The sequence below is a fragment of the Pteropus vampyrus genome, unplaced genomic scaffold (assembly GCF_000151845.1).
Source record: "Pteropus vampyrus isolate Shadow unplaced genomic scaffold, Pvam_2.0 Scaffold319, whole genome shotgun sequence".
NCBI classification, from domain to species: Eukaryota; Metazoa; Chordata; class Mammalia; order Chiroptera; family Pteropodidae; genus Pteropus; species Pteropus vampyrus.
Genome location: NW_011889100.1, coordinates 273989 through 293797, shown reverse-complemented (window position 1 = coordinate 293797; position 19809 = coordinate 273989). Strand labels below are relative to the sequence as shown.

Below are 19809 nucleotides of genomic sequence, written 5' to 3'. Positions count from 1 at the left end.
ACTTGGAAGAGTTAGATTACTGGGTGCCTGAGTGGGTCATCATTTAGGATCCTTTGATCCTAGCTCCCCTCCCCCACTGGATAGTCTCTGCCATTCGCTGCCAACACATCCCTTTCTCATTTCTGGGGCTGGTCTGAATCTCCTCTAAATTCTGTGCCGTGGTCATTCCTTTAATCCCTGATGCCTCGGCACTTACGTGTATAGCTTTTCACCTGTTCTCGGATACAGTAGCATCCTTAATTTCTCCCCCGGGTGTGTGCAGTTTTCCCAGATACCGCGAAGCATCCGAAAGCAGAGCCTCTGGCGTTTAGTTCCTTTGTATCTCCCCCAAGATATTTAGAAAATGGAAACTGGCTTTACACATCCCACCCCAAGCCTTTCGGCTTAAGCTCAGAACTCACTGTCTGACAGCTTCAGGGATGTGGACCTGATCCAAGGAGATGAGCTGGGCCAGCTCTGCCAGGCTGTTCAGAAAACGGATCTTTCGTGTGAACTTGGAACTGAAAAGAGAGGATAAACCAAGTGTGTTTTATACTGGGAAGAGGGCTCCTGGAGACCACCATGAAGTGAGATGCAAGAAGTAGAGTGGTTATGGCTACAACGAGTCGGGATGGGGCAAGTTCTTAATTCTGATTTTGAAAATGGGGAGCAGAGGAAGAGGGACCCGGTCCCCAGAGCTAGTACCTGATGAAGGGCCGGAGCAGTGCCAGGAAGGCCTTCACATACCACGTAGCGTGGACGACCACCAGGGCGCGCAGGTTTTTCCTGAGCCTGAGAGAGAATGTGAGGTCGTCCTATTTTTCCACCTCCACGCCTGAAAATCAGGTGCAGCTGCCTTCTGCACCTTAGGCTCCTTCACTTCTCTAATTTCTAAATTTCTCCAGCACGTTGGGTCTAAGGCCCATTCTCTTACCCGTAATCTCGGCTCTATCCATCTTGTTCGGCCCTCCGTGCTCCGTATTCCAGACAACTCCCCTCCCAGAATCCCTCAGCCGGGTCAGCCTTCTCTACCCCATCTCCCTCCTGCGCCCCGCCCTCGCCTGAGTCCCTTCGGTACCTTCCCCATCGCTCCATGACCAGGCCTACTTATAGTACTCCACATGGAAGAAGACCCGCGAACAAGATGGGAGAGAGACGGGGGAAAAAAGGAACGTGTCGGGAAAAGGACGTGTGGGTTAGGAAGACAATGGGTCGGAAGAGGAAATAAATGGGAAGACTAGGAGAGGAAGGGGCGATTGTCGCAAATGCCCAGGGGCAAAGGTATGCTCACTGTCATTTTACAGATAAGGAAACCGAGTCCCAGAAAGGTAAAGTGACTTGTCCAAAGTCACACGGCTAGTATAAAGTGAAGGCAAGATTTGAAAATAGATTTCCCTGACTCCAAGAGAGGACAGAAGACAGGAGAGCGTTGGAAAGGGGCATCGAGGGACAAAACAAAAAAGGAAGAACTAAATGGAAGAATGGAAAGATGGAAAGGACAAAGATGGCGTCGTAGCCCCTCGTCCTGCGGCTCACCGCCGGTCCAGAGTCCGGTAACACTGGCGCATCCAGCCCAGGGTTGGAACCTGGGCCCTGCTTGTGCCTCCACTCAAGTGAACAAGCAGGTAATTTTCAGCTACCAGCAGCTCCAGAGTTCCCACCATATACCTGGGGCAGGGGGTGGGGGAAGAAAGTGTCAGGGAAGGTGTGTGTTCGGGGTCGTGGGGAGTGACAGAGACATCACTGTAGGTTCTACAATCAGCTACTGACCATAGAAGTGAGTTCTTTTTTACGTTTCCCTCCCTAACAGCCCCCCTGGGGCCCTTCGGGCCTCCCGCCTCACCTAAACAAGTGTTCCATGACATAAGTATAGTTGGGGATGCTGCTTCTGGGCAGATAACAGGAAGCAAAGACGATGACAGCATTGAGGCCGTCACCATGGTAACCTGGGAAGGATAAGGGAAACTTCACTCCGTCAGCAAATCCGTATTGACAGACATGTTTAGGTTGAGGGGCTCTGAGGGTGTCAGGAAGTTACGGGAAGGACTGTGAATCCAATAACAGTGTCCAGCTTACGCGTTTTATTCAAGCGGTCACCGTTCTGCCCCTCCACCGACGCCAGCCCTCACCTCCATGAGACAGGGCTTTCTTATAGGGCTCAATGGCAGTCATGTCCACTCGCTGCTCCCGCTGTCCTGTTCGGAACACCCTCCAGCGATGACCATCTTCTCCAGCCACATCCCACACACAACCCTGGCCCAGCCCTTCAGCTGCCTCACTGGGCCCCAGACCCTCCGCCTGGGGCAGCTCATCTGAAACAGAGGGATGGAGAAAGGTTAGCTGCACAGAACCCGCACCTCCAGCATCCCATAACTCCCCGAGATTCCTGGAGTTCATTACAGCAGCCTCTCATTCCTCACTCCCCCCCACCGCCCCCCATGCCTCTAGCCCTGGTTTGTCCAATACACCCAACCCTTTCCGGTTACTCTTTCCTATGACTCATTATTCTCACTTTTTTTTCAGTAGGCAGTGGCCTTGAAGTAACCTGGCATTATCGTAGGTCAATGGCTCTGGTCAGTATGTTTTTTTCCAGATTCTTTATTTTTTTTCTTTCATGCTTTTCCCTGGGCGAGTTCATCTATTTCCACGTCTTCGATCACCAGCGGTAAGGTGATGACCCCCACATCTGCCTTCTAACCCAGGCTTCTCTCCTAACTCTGACCCAAACCCCCGGCTGCCTAGACTGGACATGTCCACTCTGTGTCCCTCCGTCATCTCCAAGTCACCAGACTCAAAGTGCGACTCAAACTCATGCTCTTCCTCCTCTCTCCCACACTTCCTTTCTTGATAAATGACGCCATGCATCTAGCTTCCTGAGAGAGAACCTAACTGGACGTCATCCGAGACGCCTTCCTCTCTCTCAGCCCTCGAGACAACTGGACCCTGGATCCTGCCCCATCTATGTCCATTACACTCTTTGTTCTTTCCACTGCTACTGGCCTGTGCGGGTTCTTAGCATTTCTCACCTGGCCTCAGAACCAGCCTCCTAACTGGTCTCCCTGCCTCCACTCCGTTCCCCCCATGCCATCCTCTACAGCATTGCCTGTTTTTGTCTCCTACCTCTTTCACTCAAATGGCAATCCCCCATACCCACTAATTCTGCATGATCTTTCCATAGCAATAGAAAGAGCTGCCTCATCTGAAAAAATAGTCGCCTGGTACTTAGTACTCCACCGTATAGATGCGCCGTAATGGAACTGATACCCTACTGAGGGGCCTTAGGTTCTTTCCAATCTTTTTTTAAAAATTTTTATTTTTTTAATTTTTATTTTCATTTTTATAAATGTCAGTAGTGGAACGATCCACCTTTTGACTTGCAAAGGGTGAACAGAAAGCTACTCTGTTTCTCTAGGACATTTACAAAGAGTTTTCTTCACCTTAAGAAGAAACTGAATAAACATAAATGTCCACAGGTTGTTTCCAGTCTTTTCAGAGCGATGGAACCTGATCGTGTCACTTCCTTGAGCAAAACCATGCGATGACTCCCCACTGCCCACAGGATAAAATCCAGACTCTTTGGCATGGTAGCAAAGATCTCCATGGTTGGACCCTGACTACCTAGCAGAGCATTCTCTTTACCTCCCAGCCCTTCATATCTGTGATATAATAATGAATGTATATTTTTGTTTTCTCCCTGGCTCCTGAAACAGCTCCTGATGAGAAAGGTGAAAGGAAAATCTTTTCCTATTCAGAGCAAGCGCCTTCCAATCACCCAGAGTTTTTATTAACGAGGTGACTTTGGAAAGCCCCAAAGGATGAGCGGCTGGTTGCCAGGGGAACCATCCATGTGATTAGAGGGTTGGACCTTTCACACTCTGACCTCTGGGGAGGGGACACTAAAGGCTGAGTTAATCACTAACTGGCCACTGACTTAGTCGATCAGTCCTCATAATGAAGCCTCCAAGAAAACTCGGACTGAGGAGTTCCGAGAGCTTCTGGGCCAGTGGACGTGGAGGTGCCGGGAGGGTGGTGTACCCGCCGCGGGCCCAGAAGCTCCACACCCCTCCCACACACCTTATCCTACGCAGCTCTTCTTCCTGAGTGGCACCCTCTTAGAGTGAATCTGTGATCTGATAAGTAACGGTTTTTCTGGGTGCTATTAGCCATTCTAGCACAGTATCGAAGCTGAGGAGGGGGTCGTGAGTCGCCAGTTGGTCAGGAGCACAGGTGACAACCTGAACATGTGGCTGGTGTTTGAAGTGGGGGGCGGGGGCAGTCTTGGGGGACCAAGCCCTTAACCTCTGGGATCTGCGCTGACCCCAGGTAGTCTAGTGTCATATGTGAATCGCAGGACACCCAGCTGGCGTCTGGAGAGCTGGAGAATTGGCTGCTGTGGGGGAACCCACCCCGATGGTGTCAGAAGCGTTGAGTGAAGAAGAAAGATCTCCTTAATATCCCACAGTCACGCTTGACGCTCTGAACTCCCCGACGCGCCACGCTGCTGCCAAAGCTGCTCCTTCCAGCTCGAGGGCGCAGCTCGGAGCCCAGCTCTGAGCCCCTCCTCCGGGAGCCTTTCCTGACCCCGCCCCTCCCCCACAACTGACCTTTCCTTCTCCACACCTGCAGGTAACATGCAGATCTCAACCTTTACCTGCGCTTATTTGTATGTTTATTTCTTACGGAACAGACAATTCTCTGTTCCCATCTTTTTAACTCCGGTTCTGGCTCGGTGATGGCTGGGAACAGTCATTCAATAGTTTTCCTTAACAAACGAAGGACGCCACCCCTCCTCTACTGACTGCTGTCACATCCGACCTCTCGGCTCTGCTTTCCCATTCTGAGGAAATAGCGTTTGCTGACCTCACTTCTCAGTCCCCACCTCATTAGCTCTGACTTCAGTCCCATTAAGTCCATCCTGAGCTTCTTGAATTTGGCCTCTACTTCTACCAGCTAAGTCCTCAGGTGTCTTTCCCACCTTCCCATTCAAATTCATGTCCACTGTCCAGCTGCTCCGAGTCTGAAGGTGTCTCCAATTCGTCTACTTCCAGGTCAGAGCTGCCACCGGGAGAGGAAGGGACAGAGTGGGTAGGAGAAGCTCCATCATCTCCAGGCTCCTTTGTCAGATTCAGTAGCAACCCTGGGGCAGAGAGACGCTTACGCATGGGGCGCTGGCCACACAAGGCTAACGTGCTGGGGATACCTGGGGTTGGGGGGAGGATGACAAAAGAATAGAGAGATGCGTGTGTGTTAGCGGGGGAGGCTGGAATTCCTGCATATGGAAGCGATAATATGGGACGAACTCTAAAGAAGACTAACGCAGGGGACACGTGGGAAAGGGGTGGCAGAACTGCAAAGTGGGGGGACATGACCCTTCCCTGGATTGGAATCAAGAACCTGAGGCCGAGGCTCTACTGCACCCACCTGCCTGTGCGTCTCTTTTAGGGCCAGCAGGACCTTCAGAAGCGTCGGCCTCTTCAGGGAGCAATCTGCAGGGAAAACAATTAAAAGGGGGGAAAATCGAGGCCAAAGGCGTCAAGCCAGGGATCAACCGATCCATTCTCTCTCCGCCACGATTTACCACCTCTGCTCCCTTTTCCCGTCTGACCTTCAAGTCCTAGTTTAGCATCCCTGCCCTCCCCTGGTGACCATCCGTGCCTCCTCCCAGCCTCCCTCACACCTCCTCACCGAGGGAACTCTTCGTCCTGCCATTCCTCCTCCAGGTCCAGTTCCCCAGGTCTCGAGGACGCCGCTAGTCCTGCTGCTTCTGCCTTCTCCCTGACCCTAAGACAGTGCCCCGGGCCCCGGAAGAGACGACTGTGAGACAAACGAGGCAGTGTCTTAGGGGAACTGGATGAGAGGTGGGACACTGGGATAGGGATTGTAATTAAGGTGCAGTGTGGAGGGCGGGCCTGGAAAAGAACTCAGGTCTCGTCTCCTAGACAGACATTTCTACCAGCTTCAGCACTCGCTGGGCAGATGGGCCCCGCTGTCGGGTTGGGGAGCAGGATGAAAGCGAAACCAGTTGTGTTTACCCCTATGGCAGCTGCTCCACCTAGAGTAGGGGTGAGAAACAGTCCTCATTCCAACGGGCTGGAACCCGACAGACCTGCCCTGCCCAGCTGTCACTGGGCAGAGTTCGGGAAGATGGCACCTACCTAGTCAGGCCTGCCTTTCCTCCACCATGTTGGGAGTGGTTGGTTAGGGGAAACCGTGGCACAGGTAGAGGGTGAGGAATAAGGTGAGGAGGAAGCAAGGTTTGCCGGGGAGGAGAACCTGGACCTAAAACTTTAGTTCTGGGTCGGCTTTTCCGATGGCCAATTTGGAGGGTGGGGTTAGAAAACAGGGGAAGATTTATCGGACACAAAATACAAACTTTCTTAAAAAAAAACACACACAACACAATAGGGAATTACCCTGGACTCCCCAGCTCCCACACCATGCTGACGTGTCCTGCCTAAAGCCACCCATCCCTTCTCTGCAAATTGATTTTCCTACAGTCTCACTGTCCCTAGGAACATGAGACTCGACCTGGTGACAGCTGGATGGTGGGACAGTCCCTCAGCACCACTCGCTTCTCGTTTCCCCTCAGGTCAGCCAGGCTCTTACTTACCCAAGACCCAGGGTCTTTTCTCCTGCCTCCGGTAGACTTCCCATCTTCCCGTCTCCGGCTTTAAGCGCCTGGGGTTGCCGGGGAGCAGGCCGCTCCAGCTCCCCAGCACCTCTGTGCCCTTCGCTGCCTCAGCTGTTGCTGCCCTCGCCTCCGAGGAGGGAGGTGGGGAAGGGAGGTAACCTCGCCTTCAAACAGGTTTCGCCACCTCCCTTCCCAAGAAGCAGGTTCGCCCAAAAGAAGAACCCTGCCTGTGTGGGGGCGGGTTCGGGGAAGAGGGCACAATTTCTGGTCTTGGGGGGTCCAGTAAGGCAACTTGTTCTGTCTTATAGACACCTTATAAGCTGGAAGCTGCTATTTTTTTTTTTTTTAAGAAGAAAAAAGGCAACAGTAAAAACCATTTTGGTTTTAAGACTACCTTGGCCTTACTTTTTGAGCATCAGCAAAATCAGTGACACAGAAGTGTTATGAAGAGGGTTCTGGAAAGAGACACTAATTAAAGGAAAGGCTGAGGATGAGCAGAGACTGTTGCTGCTTATTCCTACACGAAGTACGGCAGGAGGACGGGGGGTGACCCTTGAGGAGGCTGAAAAATCACCCCAGGGACAGCCCTGACTACAGCTGTAAAAAAGAGACAGGAAGACAGGAAAAAGACATTTAATACTTTAACGAAATGCAGAACAAGGCACCCAAGTGACAAACAAATTCCTTTGGCCCGGTGACCTCGCCACTGCTTTTGCCTTTCGATGGCTACACACATCATCCCTGCAAAGTGGAGTCACTGTCCCCGTCCTCCTGAAGACGCCATGCCAAAACACCACGCACCCCACCGTCCAGTGAAACTGGCGGCCCCTTACACAGCCTAGAGCTGTGGGGCGGGGGCAGGGGGACAGGAGGGCTGGAGAGAAAAGGAGAATGCAGGTGCAGAGCAGGCCAGTGGGGGGCGCACTTCGCATCACTCTGCTATGAATCACCGCGGCACATGCCACATGAGGCTGAGTCCCTTGGTACACTCACACATAAACACAGGCAGTCCAGCGACCCTAAGCATTCCCAGGGCAAACGGGAAAAAAAAAAACAAAACCAAAAACACAACAACACAGAAGCAGAGAGAAAGGATGGCGGCAAGAGGCAGATCACAGAGTACGAGAACTTCCAGTCCAGAGCCCTGGTTCTACAGATGGGGAAAACGAGACGTAGAGAGAAGACGTGTCTTCCCAAGAGACACACAGGTCACGGCAGTCGGCGGTAGCATCCCACGCTTCCTCTCACTCTGAACAAGAGAGCGACGTGGACAAGAAGTTGGCAGACTTGCTAAGACGGGGGACGGAGCCTGGCCCCTAATTCGGTTCTGTGTCTTTCGGGAAGAATGACCATGAGGTCCAGCGCCTCCTGAGCACCCAAGAACCAGGGGTCTATGGGGTCTCTTCTGGCTCCCTGTGGCTTCGGGACAGAGGGAGCCAAAGAAACCGAGAGTCAGCCCGCCTGATCAGGACAGAAGATAATGGCCTCTAATCTGCTCCCAAATGATGCTGAGAGTCACAGTACACGCAGAATAGAAATTTAGCCATTTCTATTCAGAACCAGACACTTTCACCTCATCAGAGGCAGGAAGAGGACTCACGAAGCCGGGAATCTGCTGAAGGCTGAAAGCTGGAACAGGAGTTTCCACGGCACACTCAATTTTCTATCTAGCTTAAAGTAGGTATTCAATAAATACGTGAATTAATCAGAGAATAAACAAACACACGGAGACAATGAATGGTTCCATGAGAGACACTGGTTCTCTTAAAGAGCCTTGCTGAGGGCACTTCTGGGGCCCACGTCCTTTTGTGTCACTGCTGGAACCGTGGAGGAGTTACACTGTGTCCCCGGCAAAATGGAATAGAGGAGTCAGCGCAGGTTTAAAAAATTAAGTTAAATAATAAAATCTGATTGGTAGAGACCCGGGGGGGGGAAGGGCCACCCCTACAGCAGCCACTCCCCTCCCCTGGCCCATCTCGCCCGGGTTTACAGCACACCAGGTCTTGGAGTAACGAGGAAAACGCTGATCCGTCTCAGAACGTGTATTCGAGATGCGTCAAGCAACCTCCACTATCCCCTTCCCTCCCAATTGTCACTTCTTGGACACGGAGGAAGTGGTAGACTGTGACAGCGAGATCTGACTGCACTTCTCAAAGATGGCCTCGGCTGAGAGCTTGGGCAGCCCCTGGTCCAGCGGGCACTCATCCACCAAGCTGTTCATGGGCGTCGGGGGCAGCGAGGGCTCCTCCTCATCCTGGCTCAGTCTGGGAAAAAGGAGGGCACCTGCCCCATCCAATTCCTTGTCTACCTGCTCCCCGGACACACCCGCTGTCTCATGCTGCCCTGAAGGGGTGGCCTTGGAGTCCGAATACGCTGACAGTGCTTCCTGGAGCAGAGGCAGAAGTTTCTTCCGAAAGATCTGGGTGTTTCCTTGAAGGTAGGCTTGGAGGTTAGGGTGGATACTTGGGGCGGGGGTCAGATTCAGGGACGGAGAGGAGGAGCGTTCCAGAACTCCACAGATCTAAAGGGGAGAAGAGACCAGAAAATGCTATGTGAGGTGGTGACACAAACTGCCGAGGCTTCTAAGATACAGGCTTCTCTTATAGAGGAGAAAATTTTATTAAGTCACCCTGGGTTCAGTTTCCTTGCTCGCAACCACAGGCACATCAGCTAGTACACTTAGTATTTTAGAAACAAAAGAAGCATTTGAGATCATATACTTCATTTTATAATCAGTAAACCAAAGCCCCAAGAAATTAAACATCTTGAACAAGATCACGTAGGTGATGGTGGAATCTGAACCAGAATCCAGGGCCGCCAGCTCCTGACCTAGCGTTGTTTCCAAGTGTATTCTCGTGTTCAAAACTTGAACTCTGTCCTTGGCTGGGATGGGACAAGCATCTATACTGAGGTCAGGGGAAGGGCGGAGGCAGAAAGAATAAATAGACCCAAGTAGGGTGGGAGGTCTGCCCGGCACGGTGCCAGGTCTGGCTATTTACAAACGTTCTCTCATCAAACCCCAGCTGGTAAGACGCCATGTCACTGTTCCCTCATTTACAGGTGGGGAAACGGGATGATTAGGTAACTTGCCCGAAGTCACAGACTAAATGAAGCAAAGCTGACACCTCAACCTAGGTCTGTCGCCAAAGCTGGTGCTCAGAGTCACTTTATCACATCATTCCTAACACGGAGGAAGACAGGAAATGGCGGGGCGGACTGCGAGGAGAGGACTCCCGATTCCTAGCACGGAGGGCAGCGGTGGCGGCGCAGGAAGGTGGGGGAGCCACCTCTGTCGCCAGAGAGCCCTTTCCTTCGTGACGTGATCAGTAAGAGCCACCGTCTGTGCCCAGCAATGCACTTCACATATATCATGTTCACTGATTACATCAGACTAATTAGTAAGTGATGTTATGCCGCTTGCAGACTCAGAAGTCAACTGACTTGCCTTAGCTCAAAGAGCAAGTACGTGGCAAATCTGGGACAGAAAAGCATGTCCATCTGCCTTTAAAGACTGTAGTTTCTTCCACAACGCCAAGCTACCTTCCACTGAACTGAGGTACCCTGGCTTCTTGGAGGAGACAAAGGCAGAGAGAAGTGAGAAGGGGCCGATGGACCTTTTAGGGGCCCAAAGGAGTCTGTGGTGGTGTGCAGGCCAGCCTTCAGCGTCCTCGCTCAGCCCGAGCAACCCAAAGCGTGCCTGGCCTGCCTGAAGCTCACTTTTAAATTCTTCCCTGGGCTGGTGAGTAGCCAACAGAGGGAAAGAAAGGGGAGGAGGCGGGCGAGTGGCCCCATGGAAGATCAGGAAAGAAAACAAGCCAGCTCTGAGGTCACTTCTCTACCAAGCCAGTGCTGCACGGTGTAGCTGGCTCCCGCAGGGGTAAGCTGTAGAAAAGCTTCCTCTTGTGCCTCCGTCTTCAGGCAATAGGATAAGAAGGAAAGAATTGATTTTCAGGGCTGGGAATGAATGATTAAATGACGACTCGAGTCTGAACCCCAGTTCTGCGACATTTCCTTTTAACCCGGCACGTCGCTCCTTCTCAGTAAGAACTGCGTCTCTCAATCTCTCTGGAATCTCCCTTCTTTGGCAGTAGAGTGACCAAGGACAGTCAGGTACGGAGGGAACAGGCAAAAGCGGGAAGATTTGGGAAACAGGCCAAGGGACGTCTGTGTAAATATGAGAACCAAGGAGAGGTCTTTCCGACGTGAGGTGGCGCGGACGGGCAGAGCTCCAGGGGCCCTCGGGAGGGGACGGAGACTCACCGTCATTCGGAGTGCAGCATGGGGACAAAAAATTGCCAGGTGCCGCACTGGCTCATTGTGAGTGTTGAAAAAGATAGTCATGGCAACCAGGACATCACAGCTGTGAGCCTGGCAGAAAGCACGGAGATCCGCAATGAGGCCGGACCTCTGCAGGAAGGCCTGGAAGACAAGAAATGGACAGGCATGAGGGCTGCAGCAGAAAGTGCTTACAGACGCTTCCTTGCATGTGAGCCTGAGACTCACACTCCGTAAAAAGGGTACGTGGTATTTGCTCTGTGGTATGTGCTGGGAGGCAGTTTGTAGAATGGGGGGAATACAGACTTTGAGGTCTGATAGAACTGGTTTGAAAATCAGCCCTATTACCTATTAGCTATGATCAAGGAGTTATATTAAACTCCCTAGACTTAAGGTTCCTCATCTGTGAAATGAGCATAAAACATTTACCAAACATGATTGTTTTAAGAATCGAAAGATGATAATATGTGTAACGTGCTGGCACATACAAGGCTCTCCTGCTCTCGCAATCAAACAGGCAGGGTCTCTGCCTTGTGGTTATTTTTATTCTAAAACTGAACAGCAGGGCATACAGATGAGAACAGACATGTGACAACTGCGTCCTTGGCCCTTCACTCTTGGCCAATCTATACTCCTCCCCAAAAATCTCACGCAGTGTTCCCTCCAGCGGGTAACACCACTGGCTGCTTCAGATCGGGGCCTGCCTCAGACGTGTCCATCTGTCTTGCAGCTACGCTACTGCGTAAGCCTTTTGTGTTGCTGTTTGTTTCCCAAACTAGGTTATGAGTCATAAGGGAAGAGGCTGTGCTATTTAGTTTTATTCATTTGGTATTTTCATACAGTATTTAGCAGAAAGCTGTGCAGACTGTGAGAGTTATGCGTTCAGTTCAGGTTGCCGAATGATTCTAACCAATATGATATGAAATCAGCAATTACAATACTGTTATCAAAATTATATTCATTCATCACGCCAACGAAATTTACTGAGCATCTACTATGAGCCAGGCACTGTCAAAGGAGATATAGCACAAAAAAGAAATAGAGTTCTTCCTCTGGTGGAGCCAATAAAGGAGCAGAGGACTATCGACAATAAACGAGGAGACCAGGAACTATGATTATTTCAGTGTGTTATGTGCTAGCCAAATAAGTGCTAGAGAGTTTTGAGCAGGGAGAACATTATTCCGGTTAGGATGGTCAGGAAAAAACTGAAAAGAGGAGACATGTGAGCTAGGACCCGAACCGTAAGACTCTGCAAAGGGAAAAACAAGTGCAGAGGTCCTGGGACGGGAATGGGCTGACGGGCTCAGAGGGACAGAAGGAAAACCAGCGAGGCTGCAGCACGGGGAACACGGGAGCGGGGGAGCGGGGGAGCGGGGGAGCGGGGAAGCGGGGCCGGAGCAGGATCGGCCAGAGGGAAAGCCAAGGGCCAGAGCACCCTTGGAAACCACAGCGAGGCCTGGAAACCACAGCGAGGCCTCGACACCCTCTTGGCGGTGCAAAGAAAAGGCAGTGAAGGGAGCAGGTGTCATGATCTAACTTGTGTTTTAAGGAGACCGCTCCAGCTGCTGTGGGGAGAGTGGTCTGTAGGGGTGCAAGAGTGGAGGCAGGGAAACCAGTCTGGGGGCTGTCGCAGCGGTGCAGTGAGAGAGGATGAACTGTCGGAGTTACGACAGAGACGGAGAGGCACAGACGGGTGTAGGGACAGTCGGCTGGAGCGCCAGGAGTGAGGGGTAAGGCCACCCACGTGACCGCCCTTGTGACTGACCTCTTTCCCCACCCACGCCCACGTCTCGCTCCTACCTCCAAATCCATATAGATGGCACTGATGACCATCTTGATGCCTTGTCTGGAGATGGTCTTCTGGTCCTTTCGCAGCATCTGCTCAGTGGTCAGTCCTAGAAGGCAGATGTACGACTAGGGGTCAAACCAGAGAGCCCCGGGCCCCAAGACCAGGAAGGGAAGGACACTGAGATGGATCAAGAAAGAGGAAAAACACAGCCTCTTTTTGGGGCAATGAACGTGGCTGAAAGCTAAGAATGTAATTATATATAAAAAAATTACTTTAGTCTATGGCCATGCCACCCTGAACACGCCTGATCCCGTCTGATCGCAGAAGCTAAGCAGGGTCGGGCCTGGTTAGTATTTGGATGGGAGACCACCCGGGAAGTCCTGGTGCTGTCGGCGTAAAAAATAAAAAAATTACTTTCAATGACTGGGTCACAATAGTTACCGCTAGAGCAAGGGACTTTGGAAACAAGGGTGAAGAGAAGAGAGGCCCCTTCTGTGTTGTTTCTAAAAGTATATGTGGTACTTTTCTTTTTCTTTTTATGTCAACAGGTGGTAGCCGGGTAGAAAATTATGGAAAGTTTTTGTTCTCTTCCTCTGTCCTTGGTATATTCAACCTATTTCTTCTGCTTCCCTAACCGATTATCTAGATCTCAAGCTGATCATTTAGTATTTCCTCTGTATACGTTATTTATATGCCGGTATCCTCTGATTAGACTGGAAACCTTTGAGACTCTCAATGTATTCCTCCTCATCCTCCCAGTGGCCCAGACAGAACGACCCAGTAAATGATCGATTAGTTCCCGATCAGACTCACGCGCCATCTCGTTTCTCTGTGGTGTAAGGCTTAAATCATCACGCAAGCTCTGAGATCGTTTTTGATGGTGCTCAAGGACATAAGGACCAAGGCTGGCCCACCTATTCTCTTCACATGGGAGGGAGAGAGATCCGTCTACCACTTCATACCTGACACATCGAACTTTGCCTTTTGCAGAGAATCAAAGATGTCGCTTCGCTCGGGCAGATCTGGGAAGAGGGCCTCCAGTTTCTCCACACAGTTCTTGTCTTTTAGGGTGGCCTTTCCAATTTTCAGGTCCATGTTGACACAGTCTAGGATGATTGTTCCTGCGGGGAAGGGAGAAGGTAGAATGCAAATCCTGTGGCCCTCCATTCATGACCCCTAAAACACACGCGGCCCTCCAAATGGGCACAAAGCAGAGGTGACCGTATGGCAAACTCGCTGCAAACAGAACAAGAAACTGGGACCATGTCCTGAGTAAGACCTTCAAATCCAAACTAAGAGGCGGGCGGCGGGCAGGGGAAAGGCAGTGAGGACGCCTGCGCCCCGACCCTTGGAGAGTCCGAAACCTCGTCATAGAGACACCCTCTCTTCCACAGGCCAAATTCCAACAAGGAATCTTATAAGTTGGAAGAGGTATTCTAGTCCAACTTGCTTTTTCTTCTTTTTTTGTTTTTTTTTTTACAAATGGAGAAAATGAGAATAAAAAGGTTAAGAGATTTCCTCGAGGTCACACAACTACTTCCTGGGCAGAAACGGTACTGGACCGTTTCCTGCTTCCTGGCCTCCTCCTCTCTGCACCTCACGGTGCTGTGAGCGCAGCTCCCAGGTCAGCTGTCCGGTGCCTCCTTTCCATGTTCTCCAGCAAAGCACCCCGGCCTCGCAGTGCCTAGATGCCCCTGAAAGAGTCCCACCCTTTGCTGTGGTCAGGCTGGAAGCGTCTAGACTTCCCACTCTCCCTTCTCTGGGACAAGCACAGAGAGGCTAAGCGGTCGGCCCCCACCAAGCCACCCTCACCATGCAGAAGGGCTGCCGTCTGCCTGTCCAAGATCTCGGGTGCCCCCTGCAGGATCCTCTCGGTCACCAGGGTGGCACAGGACCCCACCAGCTCCACGGAAACGTGGCAGGGAGGGCAGCACTTCTGCTCGATGGGCCGGTGGTCTATCACCTCTGCTACTGCCTCCTCCAGCGCTGCGTCGCTTCTGTGTGGGGACGGGGGTGCGGGGGAGAGAGAGACAGACAGGTAGGAGCACTCCGCTGCTTCCGGCCAAGCGCCACCTCACCCGTGAGGGACACTGCAGATAGCTCAGGCCAACACCTAGACCCTTGGTCACTTCCACCTCTGCCCCACTCCTCTCAATTCTGTAATGTTATAACTGAAGACGACTTTAGTGTACGCGTGAATTTGGTAGAGTATCTGCTACCAATACCTCGCCCACACACACCCCTGACGTCTCTCAGGGTTACCTTTCCAACACCCCCGATGCCCAACATCTCAAACTCTCCTGTTCCCTCAGTTCACTTAATACCCAAATTCCATGCTGGTCACCAGATCCCGTGGCTTCTCTCTCGATTCCCACCCATTTCCCTCCTTCCAACTCTCTGCTGCTGCCCGATCCTAGGCCCTTGATACCTCTCATCTGATCTAGTCCAGCAGCTCAATACAATTAACAACAGTTTCCCACGGCCCTAAAATAAAACCTTGGCCCGTCAGCAGGGCTTACGAGGCCTCCACGATCTGGCCCCTGCCGACCTCTCTCGTCTTATCCTCTTCCACATCCTACTTCTCCTTCATACTTTCCGCTCCAGCCATGCAAACCCAATCCCAGCGCCCCCAGCGCCCCGTGCTGCTTCACGCCCGCCCGCTTCGCTTGCATTAACCACTCTCTCTGCCTGGTTTTCCTGGTTACCTCGCCTCCCCCGTCCCTGAGCAAACACCTCGTTCCCTTTCAAGACAGATAAAGGGTCAACTCTGTGAGGAAACCGTTCCTGTCATCTCTACTCCCCTGTAGTGTATTTAACCACTCCACCATTTGGGCGCCTGCTGTCCCCGAGAGTGACAATTATCACCTAACTCGAAACCTGTCGCGATGACGTGCGTGCCTAGTTAACTCTTCCCGACGGAAAGCTTCTTGAAAACAGGAATTCTTTCACCTTTGTCCTCTAAACGAAAGTTTATTAATGAGTGAACGGAAAGCTGGATCGATGCCCTTAGATCGATGCTCTCTGTCAACGTCCTGCCACAACCACTGTGCCCACAAAAGAAACATACATCTTAATACTCACAGGAGCCAGACAGACTTAGGAAAGTCTCATCCTTGTGTTGCTTTGTTGGCAATTTTTTCCAGTCCTAACTTAGGGATAGAATTATTACAGGCGTGTGCCTTTGTTAACTAGACACTAACGAGATAGTGCCTTATGTAGGAAATAATTTTGCTTTTTTTCTTTATCTGATATGATCTATCAATTAAGACTAGCCTGTGAGATCTCCGAGAGCAAAAATCCTTCCTTCATCTCTGTCTTACTCATCAGAGGCCGGCATGGCACACGGTAAGTACCAGCTTAACCTCCTTCCACTCACCTGGGTAAGGCGTGATGGTCAACAAGGATGAGGGTGAGCTGGCCAGCCTGGTGCAATGCATGGAGGTCGATCTCATCCCGGAAAATCAGGAGGGACTCTGGAATGTGAATCTTCTGAAGGAAGAAGACACTGTCACCTCGCAGAGGTAGCTCAGAACGTTTTATATTTAAAACCGGTACAAAGACTTCCTCGGCCTCGGTCGTCTGGAGAGGAGAGTGAAAGCAGGTATGGCAAAGTCCCAGAAGACACAGAAAAAGGAACAAGACAAGGAAGACGCGACTCCGGGTAAGTTACTGCCTTTGACAACGCCACAATCACCCAGCGGATAAAAATAAAAGGACAACGCCTGCCCTCTCTCCTTAGCAATGACATGCGCGTCCACAGGCTAACTCATGGCAAGGCCTGGTTCTAGGTGGTGAAGGTTATCAGTCTTCAAGACCTGACCTGGCCGTGAGGTCTACACACTGGCTCACAGACATCCGTAAGAACTCAACATTCAACTGTCTGAATGTTGCTTTATGATTTACAAATGCTTTAAAATACATTTACGCGTTGGATCCTCACAGCGACACTGTAAAATATTATCTTTTCGGGCTTTATAGATGATGATGTGAGACTTGGCAAAGTTAAAGAGCTTTAACTTCCCCAAGGCTAAATGGGGTTAAGCAGCAGAGCTGGGTCGTGAATCCAAATCTTTCACTTCTAAGAGATGCTGTTCCTAAGTACTTACCTTTGCCAGGTAAAAAGCCAGGGTGAGAGCGGACACCATGGAGTCCAAGTCGCAGGCTTCATTTCCCAGCACGACATGCAGCGGTCGGGACTCCTGGGGACGAGAAATTAGCAGAAGCGTCTCTCCCCATGTTCGTTTACCTTATCCTCACGTAGAGCTTCACACACATCCTCTCGCTGATCTCCACAGAGGACAAAGGAAAGGTGATCGTGTGGGTCATCAGCCGAGAGGGCATCGGTCCAGCTGAGCTGCGAGCGCACCACGCACACCCAGTCGGTGGCAAGGCGCTTCTCCCTCGCGGCTACGCTGTCTCCTCGAAAGCTACCTTACAGAGGAACGGCAAATAATCCTCATTTCTGACGTGGCTTTGGGCACTTGAGGAGAAGTCAAAAAAGGTAGAGCATCCAGCGTAGCTGATGTATTCAAGCCATACCAAGCCTGGTTGGTTTATTTTTTTCCCATTTTAAAAATAGGGAAAAGATTCGTTACACTTCTAAATCATGAGACTAAGTAGAGAGACTTGGAAAATAAGATCCAGTCCATTACCCAGTGGTCCGTGAAAAGTCCCCCTTCCCTGAGGATCCTCAGTGACAGCCAGATATAAGCAACTGTCTCACAACCCAGGAAGCAGACACTTCCCCAGCAGCTTCAGATTAAAGCAAGAACAGCTGCTGCTGCTGCTCGAACTTTTATATATAAAGCTCTGAAAAGTCCAGCTGCTGATAAGAACTCCGAGGAGGGAGAGTTATTATTAGCCTTGTTCCTTTGCATTTCTCCAGCTTATCAGGGTTTTAAATAATGTACATTAAAACCTTCAGTGCCCACAATAAGAGACAGGGGTTTGGTTCAGTGCTGAAACGTTTATAGAGTGTGCCATGCACCGTGCTGATATTTTATCATGCACGAACTGATCATTTAGTCTTCAAAAACCATCCGAAGAGGCGGGCCTTTTAGGAAACATGGTTTCATTCAAGGTACGAGCCAGGCGGAACGAGACCGTGAAGCCCATGGCTCAGGTCAGGGCACAAGAACTCTCCCTTAGCCGTTCGCTTCTGAACCTCTCTCTCGACTGCTTCTGAGAGACGAAGGAATAAGACCGAATGACACGCACCAGGTACAGCACGGTTTCTTCATTTTAGCACCACTGGCATTTTGGACTGGGTAGGTCTTTGCCGTGGGGGCTGTCCTGTGCCTTGTCGCATGTTTGGCAGCATCCCCAGACTCTACCCACTAGATGCCAGCAGCACCCCCAGTCAAGACAATCAAATGTCCCCAGAGCTGCCAAATGTTCCCTGGTGGGGCGGGCGGGTGGAGGGCGGCAAATCACCCCTAGCTAACTCCTGGGTTACAGAGAGATGAAAAGCCAAACACTCTGGCTTCTTCAACCAGAGAAGCTCCGCTAGATGGAAGAGTTCAGAAGAGTGGGGAAGGGGTCAGGGGAACAAGACATAGCAAGGGACGGCTATCAAGTCCTACAACTTCAGGGAAAAAGAGAACCTAGGGGAACCTGGAATCATCGCCCCCGAGCTTGCTGTAACCCCTCCCCCCGCTCCCCCAGAGAGCTACAGCCAGAAACGGATACGTTTAGAAGACTCCCAGTGGTATAAACTGCCTTCTCTAGTAACTAATTAGGTTCTCGTTTGAAAAGCCACCCTCTCTCCCACCTCCTACCCCCACCTCCCAGGAGGAGGACAGAAGACAGAGGTTATAACCTGTCAAGATTTTGGGCAGGGGGCCCCTGGGGAAGGTCTGCCGGGGGTTCTCCCTGTGCCCACCTCCCTAAGTTGCATTCAAGAGGGTGGCAGCCGAGACCCACTCACGCTGAACAGCACAGGAGACGGGACATCTTTTCAATACTGAACTCTTTTCCAACTCAATGTGAGACTTCTGTACCCACGGCCCCAGTCCTGGAGTAACTCCTCTGATTTGGAAACTTTGTCCAGATACCCGAGAAGGCCCCTCCGCTTCCTGGATACCGAGAACTGCCCAGATGGCTGTGGACCAAAGTGACAACAAAGCACTTGAGATAAGTGGCTGCACAGATAACTTGCTCACTGAAGCACTAAAGGGGGGTGGAACTATGTTCTCTAGAGAGGGAACTAAATTAACACGAGCAGCCACATCACCCGAGTAAAAGGTAAAAGGGACAGAAAAGGCAGCCAAGCGGGAGAGGCCTTCGGCTGGGCACCCAGAGGCCCTCGGAGAACCTTTCCCCCCAGAAGGCACGCGCGTTAGTGCCGCTTCGCTCCGGGGTAGTGGCGTCGGGATGGGTGAGCTCTCCAGCATCCAGGGAAGGCCCAGCAGCGAAGCAGGAAGCAGGAAGCAAACAACGCCGTGGCTCTGAGGTGAGAAGTGACTTCCAGAGGACGCGAATAACCCCGCGCACTCAGCCAAACTCAGACCAGCCGCGGGAAACTAATGCCGACGGAATACTCGGGGGCTTTAGCAAATCCGGGACTAGGAGTGACCAAGGGCGGTGGTGGAAGTCCTTTCCCCTGTCGGCACCCACCATCCCCTCGGCCTGACTGGTCTAGTCACCACGACGGGCACATCCCAGCTCTGCTCCTCCTTGCTGGGGGACCCTGGCCTCCCTGAGCCTCGGCGCATTTTAGAAATGGGGATAACGCCGTGACTGACTTCAGGGAGTCGTGACGAGGATGAAACGAGACAGCATACGCGTGTCCACTCTAGTGGTAAACACTAGCTCCCCCCACCTTCTCTGTGCCCCGCCCCATCCAGTCAGGCCGTATCCAAAGCCCACCTCCTCTGTGAAGCCTTCCCTGACCACCTGGGCCACAGCAATCCTTCCTCAAACCCCGCGGCTGCCAGCACTTGTGGCTCTCATAAGGAACTCAGCTTCTTTCTTAAGAAGCTCTGTCTTTTCCTGGGCGTACATCCCAAATACTTAGCACAGCTTACGAGGCAGGTAACCACATGCTTTGTTGTCCAAACCAAGAGACTTCCGAGAATGGAAAGGGTACGATCAGTGATCACGTCAGAATAGACTAGACTTCCCTGGGCAAACGGGG

The 19809-nt window shown here is 51.6% G+C and overlaps 2 protein-coding genes and 2 non-coding genes across 9 annotated transcripts in view; 1 reads left to right on the top strand and 3 right to left on the bottom strand.

Annotated features, from left to right (window-relative positions):
• Positions 1 to 6: 6 nt before the first annotated feature.
• Positions 7 to 7030, bottom strand: BNIPL (BCL2 interacting protein like). Of its 2 annotated transcripts, none has more exons than XM_011377631.2 (9): positions 6590 to 7030; positions 5665 to 5760; positions 5401 to 5465; positions 4955 to 5179; positions 2109 to 2291; positions 1823 to 1925; positions 1516 to 1647; positions 685 to 771; positions 7 to 500 (listed from the first exon to the last, which is right to left on the bottom strand). In XM_011377631.2, the coding sequence occupies exons 1-9, from the start codon at positions 6631 to 6633 to the stop codon at positions 398 to 400; spliced, it is 1038 nt and encodes a 345-aa protein (XP_011375933.1). In that variant the 5' UTR covers positions 6634 to 7030; the 3' UTR covers positions 7 to 397. The 2 variants fall into 2 exon arrangements, with proteins under 2 accessions (XP_011375933.1, XP_023377605.1); XM_023521837.1 differs by having other exon boundaries at positions 4955 to 5116.
• LOC111730556 lies at positions 3321 to 3449 on the bottom strand. Its single transcript, XR_002776737.1, has one exon.
• A 197-nt stretch (positions 7031 to 7227) lies between the features above and the next one.
• PRUNE1 (prune exopolyphosphatase 1) overlaps positions 7228 to 19809 on the bottom strand; it is a 16615-nt gene continuing 4033 nt past the window's right edge. For 2 of the 5 annotated variants that reach the window (XM_011377632.2, XM_011377633.2), the window contains 7 exons: positions 16781 to 16873; positions 16051 to 16253; positions 14487 to 14671; positions 13637 to 13795; positions 12686 to 12780; positions 10871 to 11029; positions 8347 to 9131 (listed from right to left, as the gene is read on the bottom strand). In XM_011377632.2, the coding sequence (XP_011375934.1) occupies positions 8703 to 9131; positions 10871 to 11029; positions 12686 to 12780; positions 13637 to 13795; positions 14487 to 14671; positions 16051 to 16253; positions 16781 to 16873 (1323 nt within the window). In that variant the 3' untranslated portion in view covers positions 8347 to 8702. Of the gene's footprint in view, positions 9132 to 10870; positions 11030 to 12685; positions 12781 to 13636; positions 13796 to 14486; positions 14672 to 16050; positions 16254 to 16780; positions 16874 to 19809 lie in introns of those variants that run through there. The other 3 variants (XM_023521834.1, XM_023521835.1, XM_011377634.1) reach the window with 3 other exon arrangements.
• Positions 12951 to 13069, top strand: LOC111730558. Its single transcript, XR_002776739.1, has one exon. It is a non-coding gene; the product is annotated as a 5S ribosomal RNA (ribosomal RNA).